The sequence below is a fragment of the Rhamphochromis sp. 'chilingali' genome (assembly GCF_963969265.1).
Source record: "Rhamphochromis sp. 'chilingali' genome assembly, chromosome: 19".
Lineage (NCBI taxonomy): Eukaryota > Metazoa > Chordata > Actinopteri > Cichliformes > Cichlidae > Rhamphochromis > Rhamphochromis sp. 'chilingali'.
In genome coordinates this window covers 26267613-26284459 of record NC_137946.1, presented here as the reverse complement: position 1 = coordinate 26284459, position 16847 = coordinate 26267613, and the positions used below count along the sequence as shown (strand labels likewise).

General features: G+C 39.5%; 2 protein-coding genes across 2 annotated transcripts; one reads left to right on the top strand and one right to left on the bottom strand.

The window, feature by feature from the left end:
• Positions 1 to 57: 57 nt before the first annotated feature.
• On the bottom strand, positions 58 to 10127 carry lrwd1 (leucine-rich repeats and WD repeat domain containing 1). The gene is made up of 16 exons (XM_080867606.1): positions 10078 to 10127; positions 9140 to 9226; positions 8400 to 8634; positions 7288 to 7407; positions 6926 to 7072; positions 6749 to 6841; positions 6193 to 6570; positions 5562 to 5676; positions 5312 to 5418; positions 4951 to 5161; positions 4325 to 4397; positions 3977 to 4120; positions 3704 to 3807; positions 3188 to 3349; positions 2502 to 2611; positions 58 to 1539 (listed from the first exon to the last, which is right to left on the bottom strand). Exons 2-16 carry the CDS (start codon positions 9217 to 9219, stop codon positions 1387 to 1389), a joined length of 2232 nt encoding a protein of 743 aa, XP_080723732.1. The 5' UTR covers positions 9220 to 9226; positions 10078 to 10127; the 3' UTR covers positions 58 to 1386.
• A 1044-nt stretch (positions 10128 to 11171) lies between these two features.
• alkbh4 (alkB homolog 4, lysine demthylase) lies at positions 11172 to 16601 on the top strand. Its single transcript, XM_080867524.1, has 3 exons — positions 11172 to 11305; positions 13477 to 13665; positions 14631 to 16601. Exons 1-3 carry the CDS (start codon positions 11192 to 11194, stop codon positions 15150 to 15152), a joined length of 825 nt encoding a protein of 274 aa, XP_080723650.1. The 5' UTR covers positions 11172 to 11191; the 3' UTR covers positions 15153 to 16601.
• Positions 16602 to 16847: the final 246 nt, after the last annotated feature.

The following is a 16847-nucleotide window of genomic DNA, read 5'->3' as shown; positions in this document are numbered from 1 at the left end:
TTCATCTAATTTTTGAACCCCTTTTCCAAACATATGATTCTGTAATGAAATCTTCTGTTTTTATTGTTTGTTTTTTAAGCATATACATTACTGGGCACAGTGGGTAGCAAGCACCCTTCAAGTAAATTCCTTCCAAAGAATGTAGTCTGTGTTTTCAGAGCTAAGGAAAAAACAACCATGCCAGCCACCAAGTGGTTAAAATGAGAATAGTCAATACCAGGTACAACAGAACAACCTGTTTACATCTTTGCTGTACTTCTTAAGAATTCAGACATTTGATTCAACAACAGAATACACTTAAAAGCCAAAAGCAGTTAGAAGCAAGCTAAAAACTTCTTTAATTAAATAAAATAAAAAAAACAGTCCACTTTCAGCTTTAAAGCATAAAAACACAATAAGCACACTGACATGAGAAGTATTCAGAAAAGTAAATGTTGCAGCAGTTTCACTCTTCAGTGTTATCTGATCATTAAAAAAGTAGCACAGGAAAATAAAAGCCTCAATCTTTCACATTCAAAAACTATACTTATCAACAAAGCATATATTTCAAAAAAGAAACAAGCCGCAGACTCTTGACGGCTTAAATCTGAATGAACCAATTTAATGTGAAACATGAAGTTTGTTACAGTGAAAATGTGGATAAACTGTAGCCCTTAAAACATCCTGCAGACACTGAGCAGTCTTATTATGTGGAGTCACAATCTGCTGTGTGCTAGGACTGCTTTTTCTGCAAAAACCAGGTCCTTACTGGTGGAAACAAGGGTGATGGAGGGGTGAGACCTTACCACAACACATCATTAAAGTTAGGAATAATTCTTTGACACGAACTCGTGACCGTTCTGACATTACACACAGATCTGCTAAAAAAAGTTTAACAAAGCTTTAACTAATTCCAGTTAAACTTAAACCAGCTAAATGGCTTTGTTAATGTTGGGCTCGCTTGTACTTTTACACTGAAGTTTGCACATCCAAACTGTGAAACTGTGCCAGGGAGTAGAAACAAGAAAACAAATTCAGTCATCAGCTGAATTTTGAAGTCCACGGTTCATTATTGTAACCATGTAGATCTAAATGGAGCCGTTTCTGTCCATTCTGGACAAATCAACGGATAATTCTGTCACAGTCAAAGTCACCTAGCTATGATCACCTATAACTCATAACAGCAGCAACTTTAAGTCAAAACAAAAACATCTGAAAATTACAGTTTTATGTTTAAACTCCACATAATACATTATTGTGTAAAAAAAAGTAACAGAGTTCTTTTGTTCTTCAGTCTGTGATGCTTTTAGATGCTGATGTAGCATCAACACTCGCAAATTATGAATGTGCACATTTTCAGTAATGGGGCACACTCAGATTCTTTATGGCTGTGCAGTCCATGGTTGCTCAGGGCGACTCCTCTCTCTTCCACACTATCACCATATTCTTGTCACTAAGGGCAACTAGATAGCATAGCTCAGGGTCCATGGCTACGCTGTTGATGGAGGGGCCTTCTACCTTGCCGTGGCCGTTCTTAACTGGGGTCGGCCACTCCAACACCTGCCAAAAACAAACAACATGTTAGTGCTGAGTGGAGAGAAAAGCGAAATGCATCTGAAGTTTAGGGTCATTACACGCAGCCGACGTGAAGCTTTGGAAGTCTCAAATCACTAGTCTTTACATTTCATGTGCAGGCTGAAAGAGGCAAGCAAACTGAGCTCTCTTTAAAGAGTGAAGATGGATAGTGACATTTATTTCATTGAAATGTAGGTTTAAAATGTCTCCATCCTTTACGTTATCTTAATGGCCTGCACAGGCACTCCTGTGCACGATAATCCTGTGTTTATATGTGAGAGCTGGTCATTGTGTAATCTTCCAAAATGAAACAAAAATCAACTACACAGCTCAGATCTCTCATATTTATGGTGGTTGCACACATCTGTTATCAGAGATGCAGACAAAATCTGAGGAAATTATGCTGAAGCTAAAATAATACTTGAATGGCCCGTGTTTATCTATTGTAAGCTTCCTGTGTGCATTCCTGTGCACGTGTATTTCTCTAGGAACAACACAATTAACTGCTTCTGCAAATTTAAATGTCTTGTGAGTGCAAGACAAAGAAACTCTCTCTTTACGGGACTTCAGTGGATTCACACATGAAGGACAATGTTTCAGCCCAGTGCTGAGATCTGGGTATGTTGTGACATCACCAGAAATCCAGCTGGAAAACAAACAAGTGGGCGGATGAAGCTCCATGTGTTTTCACTTTTCAGAGCTAAGATTGTGAAACAACTTTAATAAGACATAAAAGTAAAAGAGAGCAAAAACAAGGACAACGAAGGAAAGTATAACTGATGATTAGGATAACGTTCACTAATCTGAGAGTTTGTTTTGTCTGACTGCAACTACCTCCCAGACTAATTTAATAGACTCATTTTTAGGAAAAAAAAGAACAAAAAAACAATCGATATTTCTCTAAACAAGAATCGTAAGAGAAAGCTACTGTCTGAGAATACAGATACCTCAGTGGGCAGTATGGGTTTCCCAGTGTGGAAGCTGTTTTTCTGGAGGTTGGGGATGTGGTATGTCCATATCTTGCCTTTGTCATCACCGCACACCATGTAGGCTTGACCTAATGATAGGAATGAGAACACAGAAAAGTACACGTGGTGAGTATCTGTGATGTTCTTGGTCTAAGCACTAAAGTAGTTTTTTCACAAGTTACTACCAGGAACCTTTAAATGAACTTTAAAGTCCTTCAGGTCATTAGCTGTCTGCATTTCAAGATCTTCTAAATTAGTTCACAGCATAGAGTGATTGAGTTACATCAGCTGTCCTCTCTGTTGTTTCAGAGCTGCAGGTCTGAGTGTGTGGCTTCGGTGAAGGTGTGCACTCATCTATTTGTGCTTTAGAATGTTTTATTTATCTGATTCACCACAATCTGGAGGGTTAAAATCATAACCCTGGAACGTAATTTAGATTGTAAAGTGAAAACATCCAGTTCTACAGTAAAGCCGACAGTCAGGGCAACTATGGAGTGGCTTCAGACCCAGTCTGGACTGTCCTTCTGTGTCCCAGCTCCCAAAATATCTGTGGTGACCGGAAGATGGCAGTTAATGAGCTTACTGCCTTTGTCTACACTGATGATGACCTGAAATGACGACTGAATGTTAAATGCATCAGAACTGACGAGATGAGGTGAACTTACCAGGACAGGTGTTGAGAGCCAGGTAGGGAATCTGAGTGTTGGTCCACTGCAGCTCAGCCAGAACCACAGCATGCACTGCTTTGCTCTTCTTGTCAGGCCGCTGAACCTTGGTCCTGCTCCAGCTCCACAGGTAGATGCAACCATACAGGTAGTTCTTGGATGCTATCATAATTGACAGAGCGCGCAAAAGATTAGGAAAAAAAATGAGAAAAGGGAAGTCAGGAATAGTAATAAGCAGGAGATTTTAAGCTAGACAATTTTATTTATGTAGCACCAATTTACAACAGAAGTCACCTCAAGGCGATTGATATTGTACAGTGAGACTATGACACTACAGAGTGCCAGAGTCAGATCCTCAAACTTAAATGAAGTCAGGACCAACCTGGACTGACTGCCAACGCCAAGCATCGCTGAAAGGTCTAATTATATCCAGCATGAGTCAATGTTTCCAGCTCAGAGTGGCATGTGTTTAAAGGCACTGTAAATAAAACTACAGTGGTATTGTGGTACACTTACCCACTATGTCATCATTAAGAAAACTCAGGCCGTCCACCGTGTGGTAGTCATGGTCTTTGTCTTCCTTCTTGTATATGGGGAAAGTTATCTCCATTTCCTTTGACCTACCAAGGAGATAAAAACAAAAACACTGTAATTGTTTCTGGGTGGGCCACATATGTATTCATAGTTTTCTCATTAAAACATCAGTGAACAGATATAGTGAGCCAGTATAGTCTAGGTCACTGACTGTCACCAGAATAAAAGGTAGACTGGGAGAGATTCAAATCTCACCTCTTACTGGTGTTGTTGGCACCGAGCTGTGTGTTGTAGCAGTGCAAGCCGTCCTCACAGGCAGTCAGTAGGTGTGCACTGGGAGCAGTGGGGGGCAAGCAGATGTGCAGAGGGGTGGTACCGATTTCCAATACCAGCAGCTGACTGGAGGGTCAAACAGCAAATTTTCAACATCACAGTCTGAACCGTTCATCTTAATGTCAATGGTAGCAGTTTGAAAAAACATAAAAAATATATTTAAAAATGTATTATTGATAAACAGTTATATATTTTAGAAAAGTCAGTACAACAGATGTGATCTGCTAAAGAAATTGCATCGCAAACACTTTTCCTGGCAGAAAGACTCACACAACTTTGAAGTTGTACTGGCTGTCCACCCCGCCGATATCCCACATCAAGATCTTGTTGTCGTACGATCCCGCTACAAGACAGAAGTTGAGGCGGTGTTACTTTACAAGTAACCCACTTTAAACAAGAGCAAATCAAACTATGTAAAGCCCACTACTCTAACAGGTGAGCAAATTATTGCTAAAGCAATATCAGTGAGATGTGAGGACTTAAGAGCAGGCATAGCTAAGAATACAACTAGAACACAGAGACAGGAGTGTCACTTTCCATAGCCAACTGTTTACAAACGGCATCAGATCCCTAAAACCTTAAAAAATATATCTAACAGAGAGAAAAACATGAGCAGAAAACAGTCCAGCAAACATTCAAAGAGGTGGTAATAATTCCTAACTGGACAATTACACTACATCAGATCACAGCTGAAGCAGAGGTTGATATGTAAACAATGGTAAATGATTACAACAGACATGGGTATTCACCTCGCTATTCATTTGTTTTCTCTTTATAAGTTTAAGCCTGACAAAAGATTTATTTACAAACCATCTGATTCTCTGTCAGAACTTTAAACTCCCAATTTTTATCCATACTCGCTATTATGGTTTGAGTTTGTGTAATTAATTACTCACTGAAGAGGAAGTTTCCCTGCTGGTGGTTAAATCGGAGGACAGACAGCGCCTTTCGGCTGGCTCTGAACTCTCCGTAGGCCACGTTGTTTCTGGGATGAATCAGTTTGACTATCCCTCTCTTCCCACCGGCTGCAAGAATGCTGCAGTGCTGCGCTGAAGCATTGCCTCCTCTGGACATCAGCACTGTAGTCCAGGCCAGGGAGAAGAACTCCTGGTGTAAAGGAAAGCAACAGACAGAGAGCTTTATTGTTTTCTTGCCATTATGAACCAAGTATCCTACGAGTCTGAGCAAAAGACAGAGAGAAAATTCAGGTTTTTAAAGCCTAACTACTGCAGACTAATCCGAATAAATGGAGCATACCTCCCCGGGAACTTTGTACTTCTTCATCACCATCCCCATTTCACAGTCAATCAAACAGATAGAGTCTCCTCCACAAGTAGCGACCAAACGACTTCCTCCAGCGTTGCCTGTTAATAAAGATAAAAAGCCTGAGTTTAATCCCACATTTACAAAAAACAACAACTTTCAAATCTCTTTCTTCTAATCCTTAAAGCTTTGTTTGACTTGGAGATGCCCTGCAACTGTTTTTCAACGTGTATTCAAACAATACCAGCAGAATCAGGCAGTGGCTGGAAAGCACAGGCCCACAGCTGGGTGGAGAAGTCCTCTAAGCTGTCCTGTTTGCTGTGGCACTGAAGAACATGGAGCGGCTTGAGATGCACCGGCTGTTGGAGGAAGGAATCATGAGATGGAGAAGGGAGATAGGGGGAGAAACTTTAATGAAGGCACAATCTGATGATACCTATAGTGATGCTACCAATACTGATGCACACAAAGCTCGAGCAAAAAAAAAAGAAAAGTGGGGGGTTCACAGCTATTTTGACAATAAACCAGGTTATTAGACAAAAGAAAAGACCTGTTGGAGCTAAATGAAAAATTAAAGAAGAGCCAAATTACTAAAATTCATCAAGAGGGGACATATGTTCTGTACCAGCTGCCAGATGTACAAGTCTGCATGGAAACACAGACTAATACTGCCACCTACTGGCTGTCTCAAGATACATTTTGACTTCAGGTACGTTTTTTCCTTTTTTTTTATTTTTTAGATCTTTTGTCTTGGGAATTCAGGCAGATCAATTTTCCAGTGATCAATGGCATTGGCAGCAAATTTCCTGAGAATCTGACTGGCCAGACTAAAATTTAAATGACTGCATTTAGCAAAGAAGGTATATTTCCCTTACCTGTGTGTCGCTGCGAATTTCTACTGTTTGCAGCATGTCAGCATCTCTCCGTGAATCCTTTTTGCCCAAACTTTCCTTCCGTTTCTTCTGAGCATCATCCTCGCTGGTTTGCTGCTCTTGAAAACTTCTCTTGGGTCTCTCTGATCTCCTCTCTCCCCTGCTCGGGGTAATGGGAGGCCGACTTGTTTTGCTGGGGACATTCCTGATTGTGTCGATTGGATCTTGTGTCTGAGGCTTGAGGCGGAATCTCGACTGGCGTGGACTGTCTGAGGCTGCAGAGGCTGCGGGATCTGTGCGAGGCTTTTTGTGAGGCCTCAGTCTTATGCTGGTGTCTATAACTGATTCAGTTTGTTTCCTCTTTGCGGGCTTCGAGACATCCTGTGTAAGACGAAGCCACTGTATGAACTTTAAATCTTCTAACATCATCATCAGCTGACTACAGAACTTTGGATATAAAAGCATATTCTGGACTAAAGCAGAGACACTAAGTAGGAAGCTGCTGATCTCTGGTGCAACTTCATTAATGCAGCAATATTTAGTGCACACAATGACTCACAGAGTTATTTTGAGTGCCTGTAGTCTCCACGCTATCAACTTCTTTCTTTGGTTCTGTCAGTGAGAGAAGATACTCCTTAGCTAATATCCCCACCTAGGATCCAAAGGAGACAAAGAAGAAGTTATTAAATGTAACAGAAAGCAGCCAAAAACAAGTGCTAAAGCACTCTAAACTTACCCTCCACCTGGTGAAGTCACTGACTGAATTGGGCCCAAATTTAACTTGATAAGAAGCAGTGCTGACAAACTTGCTCTCTAAGACATCTATTTTCTCTGCTGTGATGGGATCAGGGAGGCAGAAGCTATTCTCCCAAAGAGCAGCAATCTAAAATAAACAGCAATAGTTAGGACAGCGATTCCAGGCTACGTGATGAAACGATGACGCATTGCCACATCTGGGCCAGAAGTATTTTTTTTTTCCAAAACAACAGCTGCTAAAAATCATTTTTTGGTGCATGTTATGACTTTGTACAGTATCAAATGCAGGAACATTAACACCAACACCATGAAGTAGAGCAAAATAAGATATTAGTTCCATACCCTGGTCCTCAGATTATCACTGTAGACATAACGCAAGTGGTTGGCATAAGTACTGACATCTTTACCGTTGTAAATCCTCAGATTGGGCAGCAACACCATCAGCTTGTAAGTGTCACTCACCTGATAACCAAAAGAAACGTTAACAATTAAGTCAGTGTGGCGGCATTTTATGATGAAGGGACCTAAAAAAGCAGTCTCTCTGTGAACACTTTCAAACATACTGTACATTTGATATGACTGTGCAAATGTGGAAGACACTGGAGATCACAGCAAAAAAGGAAAAGAGTTTAATTCCTCCATTATTTGCAGTTCAGTGAATGATTTATACTTCAGAATTATTATGTAATTACTCATTCTGATCACTGAGCTGACAAAGATCATATATATTTGTTGTGTGCCAGCTATTTGATCTTGTTTATGAGTGGCAGCCAATCAGAAGCAAATGATGAAAATGAGCGGAAACCATTTTTAAAAGAATTTCTCTGCTAATAATACAGTTTTCATTGGGGCACTGGGATAATAAGAATGCAGGGATGTGTTTTGCTTTATCATATGAATCACCTAGAAAAACAACCAGATCCTACAGAGGAGCAAGGATTTCCTTATTTCCATTTATCATCTGCAGGATAGTGGGGGCTGAAACTGTGTCTCTTTCACAGTGGGGGGAAAAGGCTGGACAACAGTCTATCTTAGAGTTGACACAAAAAAGAGCCATTCACACCTACAGGACTTCATTTCACATCATCAGCATGTGTTTGCATTGCAGGAGGAAACCCTTAAGACAGAATACACAAACTCAGCAGACAAAGGCCTGAGCTGGCTGAGGGAGTCAAACACATGAATATTTTATTGTCATGACAACTGATGCAGGGTGCTCCCTTGCAATGCTAACACTAATAATCAGCTGATATGATCATTCAGCAATGTGGCCTGACTCAAATATTTCTCCATGAGCCAAGCCAGACAGCAGTAGGTGTAGATGTATGTGATTTTATGAAATACTGATGACAAGTGTCAGTTATAACCTGTTCATGTATTTGCTATTTGTGCTGTAGCTGCAAAGAGTGACACTAAAACAGGAGTGTAAGGAGAAAACAAAGCGATGTGCTCACAGTGATGTAGAGGTTGCCATCCATCCTCAGCTCTTCTACGTTGCTTAGCGAGTCCAGAGTGGTAACGTCCTCGATCTGGTTGTCGCTCAGGTCCAGGAAACGAAGAGCAGGAAGCTCCAGGTTCTTGGGAAATTCCTGCAGCATGTTTCCAGAAAGATCCAACTTCTCCAGAGACTGGAGACGGGACAGCAGCTTGACAGGTAGATCCTGAAGCTTCAACCTCATCTTAGACAGGCTGAAACACAAAGAGCACCAAAGTTAGTGTTTCCATGGGGTATGAAATAAAATTACATATGACACCGTTTAGTGATTATAGTATTACATCTATAATCATTTATTTAAATCTTATTGCATACACACAAATATCACAAAAGTATAAAAATATTTCCATTAATTCAATGTTTTATTCCAGTTTTTAAATAGCCAACTGGAAAATGTCTTTGACTATTAGGGCCTTAGCTGTTTATGTGCACTCAGGATTGGTATAAATGTCATGGTCATTTAGGGCTTCATAATTTCCAGGGTGGAATGAATGGATACATTTTAATTACTTTAAAAAAACAAGAATCATCATAAAAATACCATGACAATCATGCCCATGATGAGTGGATGTAAACTTGTCACCACAACTGTAACTAAGCATTACCAGTTTACTTCAGTGCAACTTTAACAGCAAGACAGCAAGACACCTACAGGGCATAATAAGAAGAATAAGAATAAGAAGAATAAGAAGTCCTTACTTCAAAGTCATGATTTGCTCCAGTTTGTTGGCTTTTGGAGAGGCTTTCTCCAGTAAAAGTTTCTCAGTGATTTTTTCCATCGCTTATCTGCAGGAAGAAGCACAATTCAGGAGTGAAGATGGCAAACTGAAGCTAGGGCTGAGAGAAGTGTCCTCCTAGTTTGTTTATATTGTCAATCCTGTTCTAATCACACAACCAGAGCACCGCCCACATGGCCAAAACAAACTGACTACATCAAGGACTGAAACTCCGTAAAAGCTCTTTAAGAATATAATTAGATACAAACAATAGGGTAAGGTCTGTAACTGCTTTAGAAGGCCTGATTAGTAATCAACACCACTGATCAGCCTCGAGAACAATGAAAATTCCTGTGGATGAGAAACGCTGTAGTACAGACAAAGACTTAGAAAAGTAGATTTGTGTTTAATATTATTACACAGATATTGTTTACAACTGAGCTTGTTCCACTTGTTTTAGCTGATCTAATTACTCTTTTTTGGCATTTTTTCCATTTAGCAATTAAAATCCCCTCTAGCTCCTCAGCATGATGAATCTGTTAAAGAAATGGAAGATTTCCTCCAAAAACAGTTTACAATAAATTAGCGGCTATTCAACAATAACAGGCTAAATGCGATTTCATAACGCGCTATCCTTTAAGTAACGTTATCATAACGTCTATATAGAGATCCATACATACTAAGGTGAGGAAGGATATTTCACTTAAAGAAGATGAGAAAGTGTTATATGAGAATAAGTTTGAGTTTCTTCTAGCTAACCACGTTGCAGTGCCGACAGCCGTATATATCTCTATATATTTATATTTCTCGGCTACAAACACAAATAACAATTATTGGCTTAATTAGAGCAAGCGTTAGTGGTTTTGATTTTATTATTAAACAACTTAAAACTTGCCAATATCTGTGATTAATATCACTTACCAAACACTTGAGCGAACTCAAAACACTCTTGCCGAAACCGAGCTTTCCCGGGGAAATGTTACGTATATCCGGTGGGCGTGGTTTAAACACGAGATTGTTTTTACAGCCTGGGTTTTGCCTGCCAGGCACTAACCTTAACCCTATGACAATTGTACAATAACTTAGTTTTTATTAATATGATTCTTTTTCATTTACGTTAAGCACATTGAGTTTAAGTGTAATTAAAAGTGCTGTATAAATTAAATTGACATTGATTTAAAATTACGTTATTTTAAGTTCTTTGGATCACAAAGAAGTGAAATAGTATTGACATTTCATTCCAAAAAGCCATCATCTGAATATTTTCTGCTTTTGTATAGTTCCAATGTGATAAAACAAAAAAGGTAAAATTCATGTCATTTTTGAATGATTTAGTTGAAGTTGTGCCGTTAATCACCACTCAGAACATTTTCAGGATGTGGTTCAAAAGAAAGGGTCTAGAACTGAAGAGTAGATTATGCTGTCTGTAGCCCCTGAAATGCATTCATTCTGGCACTCCCAGTTTAGAGCAATGAACAATGAAGACTTTAACAGAACGGCAAGGAGGGGCAAGAGGTCTAGGCAGGGTGGCACTGAAGTATATGAAAATCTCCTATATGTTAACGGAGTCAACAAAATATCCGCAAAAACACTTTAAAATTATTTATTGTACCATTATCTGTTCTAAGAAAACAAAGGCAATAAGAGGCTTTTGGACAAACAAGCAAACAGTTTTTACAAGTATTTTAAGGACATAAAAGTTGGAGGGCAGATTTTTAAGGCAGCCACTCCCGACATTTACCCTTATATCACGATCAACAATCTCTCTCTCTATATATATGAATATATATATATATATATATATATATGTGTGTGTGTGTGTGTGTGTGTGTGTGTGTGTGTGTGTGTGTGTGTGTGTGTGTGTGTGTGTGTGTGTATTTTTTATATTCAGAAATGTGTTTTCTTATTTGCATCCTCTTTTAGCTTTGGTTGGATAATTCTCAAACCCTGAAAATACCCGCATTCTCCGCTAGGTGTCGATAAAAAATGTTTTCGTTTGCTGCCTCTTCCTGACACAAGAAGAAGATGCAGGACGATGGCTCCCGACACCAGTGACGACGTGCCTTCATGCGCTTGTAAAGGTGTCCGCCGGTGTCTCGTTTGCGAAGGGTTGAAAGAGAAAGTACAACCGGAGGCGAGTGAATCAAAGGTACTGTTTTCCAACAGAATACTTATATATTGTGCTTATAACAGTTAAAAAAATAATCAAATACTGCTAACAGCAGCGCACACACAACAAGCTACGGGTGCCCTCTGAGGACATTCCATCCTTATTAAAGGGATATTACTGCGGTTATAAATGTGTGCCAACAGCTAGTGATGGCCAAATGAAGCTTTCCGAAGCACTGAAGCTTGTATTGAAAAACGGTTCATTACTCGAAGCTTTTCAACACAGTCCTCTCCGGTGACATCTGGTGGTGAAAATTTTGAAGAGCAGCTTGAATCTGCAAAATAAAACGGACTGCTCAATTATCACTGCTCACTCAAGAGTGGAGTTCTCTCTGATATTGGGCCACCGTTCCGTTGCTTTGAACATGTAATTGGTTTTGTTTTCTCGATTGGGGGGCTGAAAAAAATGTAATGCGTATCTGCGTAATACATTTTGATCAATAAACTTTCCCTATTTAAACATGCACTATGGTGTGGCCTTTCTTTGCTCATAACTCCTTGATGTTGGTAAATACAATAAGTGAGCAATATATATAATATACATATGAGAATGCACAGCACATTATGGAGTATGCCCCTGCTGTGAAGTCCTGCCTCCATCTACTTGTCGTTTAATCACTGGACAGCTGGACAGGTTCATACAAAATATTAGATTAGGCCAATTCCTATACATATTTTTGACCTAGGGGTGGGACTGATTGTGAACTGGAAAGGGAAAATGCTTAGGGAGCTGAGTACGGCTGCATCGTCACTGATTTGTAGAATCATTTTGATTCGATACAGGATCCGATTCAATTTGATTGGAATCTGGAAAGTTTTGCCTCAGTCAGAACTATTACAATTCTGATCATTTAACAGTATATATCCATAATTTCGTATCTATTAAAAGAAAGCTGACACATGTTAGACTTAATTAGAGATGTAAACAGAGAGTTATGAAACCTGCAGCTGCAGAAGCCAGCGAAAAAAAAAAAAGAGGCAAACACAGCGCGGACCCGACGACACATCAAAATCTGATTCTGACGCGTCGGGTCCGCGCTCTGTGTTCACGTTTGTATGCAGAATCCGTAAACCTGCTCCCAGTTACTGTTTTGGCTGTATGGTGTTTGACGACATGTTGTGAGGTTTAACCTGAGATGCTGGCGTTTCAGGCATAATAACGTTAATTTACAAATCGACACGGGATTTTAATGAATCAATATCACTTTATTCAATTTAGCATGGATTGTAATCAGAAAAGCGATAATCAAAACCCACCCCTAATCAAGAACTTGCAAAGTAAAAACATGATCTATGTAAGGTAGCCCTTTTGTTATTTACATTTAAAAAGAGGATTAGTGTTACTGTGCGCTGGCTGAGTCTGTTTCTTTTCTTAGAAATAGTTTCTCCTGCCCTGGAGAAAATCCACTTGCATGGAACAGAAGAGGCTGTGGAGTGCAGGAACCACACTGCAAGCTGGTAGATATGCAGGTATTCCTGGGTCCTGCAGACTATCACCTAAAAACAATAAACAAAATGATTTTCTAAACTGTAGCAATGTAATGTACGTATAGTGTCAAATACATTTTTGTAGTCTTCATTAGCTTTAATTCACATGGAAGTGTTCCTAAAGTCATATGCTGTAATGATATTTACATTATGAAAACATGATTTTGGACATTTCAAGTTTTTCACTTCGGCAGATAAAATGAATTGAGCAAAATCAACTCAAAATATTCCCACACGCCAGAACGTCCTCTCTTCCTCGCTGGCTCCATATCTGTCAGTGGAATGATCACCTCGTCGCTATCTGTCACCATCAACACACTCCACGAATCCCGTGGATGATTCACTTCCTTATATCCGTTTGAATCAGGTACCGAAGCAGTTACGTGCGTAATGAAGCTTCGGACGTCACTGGTCACGTGACTTTTGCCAAACGAAGCAAGCCTCGACACAGTGCTTCTGAACCAGTGTGTTGTTTTTTTCGACACACGCTCCGGAGCGTCAGCTTCAAGCGGGCCATCACTACCAACAGCGTTTGTCATTATAACAAAAAGGCATTCACTACAAACTGTCAATTTCATCGCCAAAATAATAATAATTCTAGGAATACATTTGCGTTACTGTATAAATAACGATGTTTTTCTATTTATCTATCTTTCTGTGAAGATTGTCCATCATTTCCTCTACGATCCTCAGTCGAGGCTCGCTGTTGGAAAAGATGCCCAGGCTGCATCCTTCCCCTTTTCTGGGGTCTTTCTGTGGGAGAACTTCATATCAGAAGAGGAAGAGAAGGAGCTCATATGTGCGATGGACCAGGATGTGTGGAAGGAGTCGCAGTCCGGTCGAAGAAAACAGGTAAGCATGTTATCAAATAAAAACAGACAAAACATTTTTGTTTAGACTATGATTTATAGAAGCGATTATCAGGGCTGTAAAGTCAATATAAGTGCCAGTCCGAGTTTACTCAGGTCATCAACAGTGATTCACAGAGAGTTTGAGTCATACTTCTCCATGCTGCCGTCAACACTGTTGATTGTTGATCGTGATATTTTAATTCAAAGGCTTCGTGATTCAGTTTCTCGATTGGGTTTCATCATGACTAAAGGGTAAATGTTTCTATGTGTCAGTTAATATTTTTAGAACTGCAGAAATAAACATTCTGTCAGTGGTTACTTTTTAACCTTATCATCTAACTCACAGGTGTCGAACTCCAGGCCTCGAGGGCCGGTGTCCTGCAGGTTTTAGATGTGTCCTTGATCCAACACAGCTGATTTAAATGGCTAAATTACCTCCTCAACATGTCTTGAAGTTCTCCAGAGGCCTGGTAATGAACTGATCACTTGATTCAGGTGTGTTGACCCAGAGTGAGATCTAAAACCTGCAGGACACCGGCCCCCGAGGCCTGGAGTTCGACACCTCTGAAACCTGTTCACAAATTATGAAGCTACGTTGATGACATTAACTTGTGGATGTCTAGAATCTTTCTAGAAATGAATAGAGACAAGATAGAAAAATCCAAAAAAGTCAGAGACAGAGAAAATTTGTTCATATTTATTATCCCTTTCTCTGAAACACAATGAACAAGTCAGGCACCTTGGCATCATTTTGGACTGTGGTCTCAGTTTTGATAATCATATTAATAAAATAACCAGAATTGCTTTCTGCTACTTAAAAATGTATAGGTTAGAAAATTCTTATCTTCTATTTGATATATGTAGTATGGAAAGTATGGAAAGTGTGTGTGTGTGTGTGTGTATATATATATATATATATATATATATATATATATATATTAGTAATGGAGTCCAATATTGTTGCAGGACTTTGGCCCGAAGGTGAACTTCAAGAAAAAGAAAGTGCGTGTGGGTGGCTTCAGTGGACTCCCTGCTTTGAGCCATAAACTTGTGCTTCGGATGTATCAGGAATCAACTCTAGCTGGCTTCCAGCCAGTGGAGCAGTGCAACTTGGATTATCATCCTGAGCGAGGTGCAGCCATTGATCCACACTTAGACGATTCTTGGCTATGGGGGGAGCGCTTAGTCACCATTAACATGTTGTCAGACACTACACTCACCATGTCTCTGGAGCTGGGCCTGCCAGAGCTGGGACTAACAGGGGAGGTCCATGTAGCTGTGCACCTTCCTCGCAGATGTTTAGTAGTTTTATACGGCGAGGCACGGCATATATGGAAACACGCCATTCACAGGAAGGACATTCATATACGTAGAGTCTGCAGCACCTACAGAGAGCTATCTGCAGAGTTCCTGCCTGGAGGGCAGCAGGCAGACCTCGGAGCCCAGCTGTTGAATATCGCCTTGAACTTCCAAGGCTCTCCGGTTTAATCTAATTTGATGGATCCAGAGGGAGCTGCAATCTAAATCACTTGGACTTGTCTTAAACTGTGAAGATGTGTCCTTTAAGGCACCCTAGGGCTTGTTTGCTGGATCTGTGCCAGCTCCCCAAACAGTGAGCAGTGCTCACGAGGCTTGTGTGCATTAATTAGTTGAACATCTGCTTTGCTGCGAAGCCAAGCTGAAGTCAAATTGCTTTGGAAAAAATGTTGGGGAGAAATTGTTTTAAAATAGCTGCAATGTCATTATTTTATTCCACCACAAACTTCAATTTTCTTCTTGTTTTATGACAAATGGAGAGAAAATATACATACACACTTATTTAGTGTTTGGATGATGGAGAGCACAGCCTTACACATCTCTTTAATGGTTCAAATCTGGTGAATGGTATGGCCAGAGTAGATACCTTAATAATAATAATTTAGTAAGCTTGATTATTTTTATTGTGTCAAAATAATTTTAAATATGGCCTTTAAAGTGAATTGTTGCACTGAATTGCATTTCTGTCTCTGTCATTCTTGGAAATAGACGGTCTCAGATTACAGATGTTTAAAAGTGGAAGCTTTTATTGACACATATAAATATGTGTGTGTGTGTAGAGAGAGACTGACACAAACCTAATCTTTGACGTTGTGATGATAAGGACAAATCTTTGATGACAAGCTGAATAGAGAATTATATACTTGTTGGGATTGAAGCTTTTTTTTTTCTCCTTCAGAACTGCAGTTGTAATTGTTAAGTTAAACATTTAACAGTAAAGTATGACTTAAAACAAAAACAAATCTGATTGCAAAAGTGAATCAAAAGATCTGTCACCTGAAACAATCATGTGCAATAGCTGCCCTTTAATATCTGGCTTTGTTGAATCAGCAGTGGCTGCGAGTCATTGTTCGGAAACCCAGTTTGTCCAGTTCCCGATGAGTTCTCAGACACAGAGTGAGAACTACAAACAGGATGTGGCCCGCACACTCAAAACTGACTGCCTTTACAAAGTTTTTGTGTTCAAGTCATTCTTCTTGAAGTCATTGTCTATTTAAAAGAAACAGGAAATGTGCAATGGTGTCAAAGCTTTTATTTTTCAGTTCTCTAAATGTGTTTTTGAGGTTGCTGCCGTTATCCACACATTTAGCTTCAGTGGTCACAGATGTCTGTATTCACAACACGTCTCCGGTTCATCCAGCTGGCAACATATGAATTTGATTAAGGACTACAAACATGAAGACAAAACCTTTATTGTTACTGTGTTCAGGATGTAGAGGGATTGGTAGTGCCGCTGCTGCTTAGTGATTTACTTTGTGATATTTAAAGGAAAAAATAAATTATATTGTAAAAGAGAGAACTTTTCAATAAAAAGCCAGGGTCAAATGAATTATTGTCTTCTGTATTTCCTGAATAGAGTGTTATTTCTGCTGGGGTTTGGAGCAATTTCTAATAACATTTTTCATGTTGGGGGAAATGAATTGTCACTGGAGAGATTACTTTACTAAATAATACATTTTTAAAAGAAAGCAGTTAAAGTTATGGATTTCTTTTTGCAGCTCATGAGTCCTTTGAAATCACTTGTAAGCTCAGTATTTTTTAAAGATTTTGAATAAATGGCAATTTACTTGAAACAGCAGCTTAATTTAAATGCTATTTTAGCTGTTAGCAGAGTTATAATTGATTTATAGTTTCAATTTTTTCTTG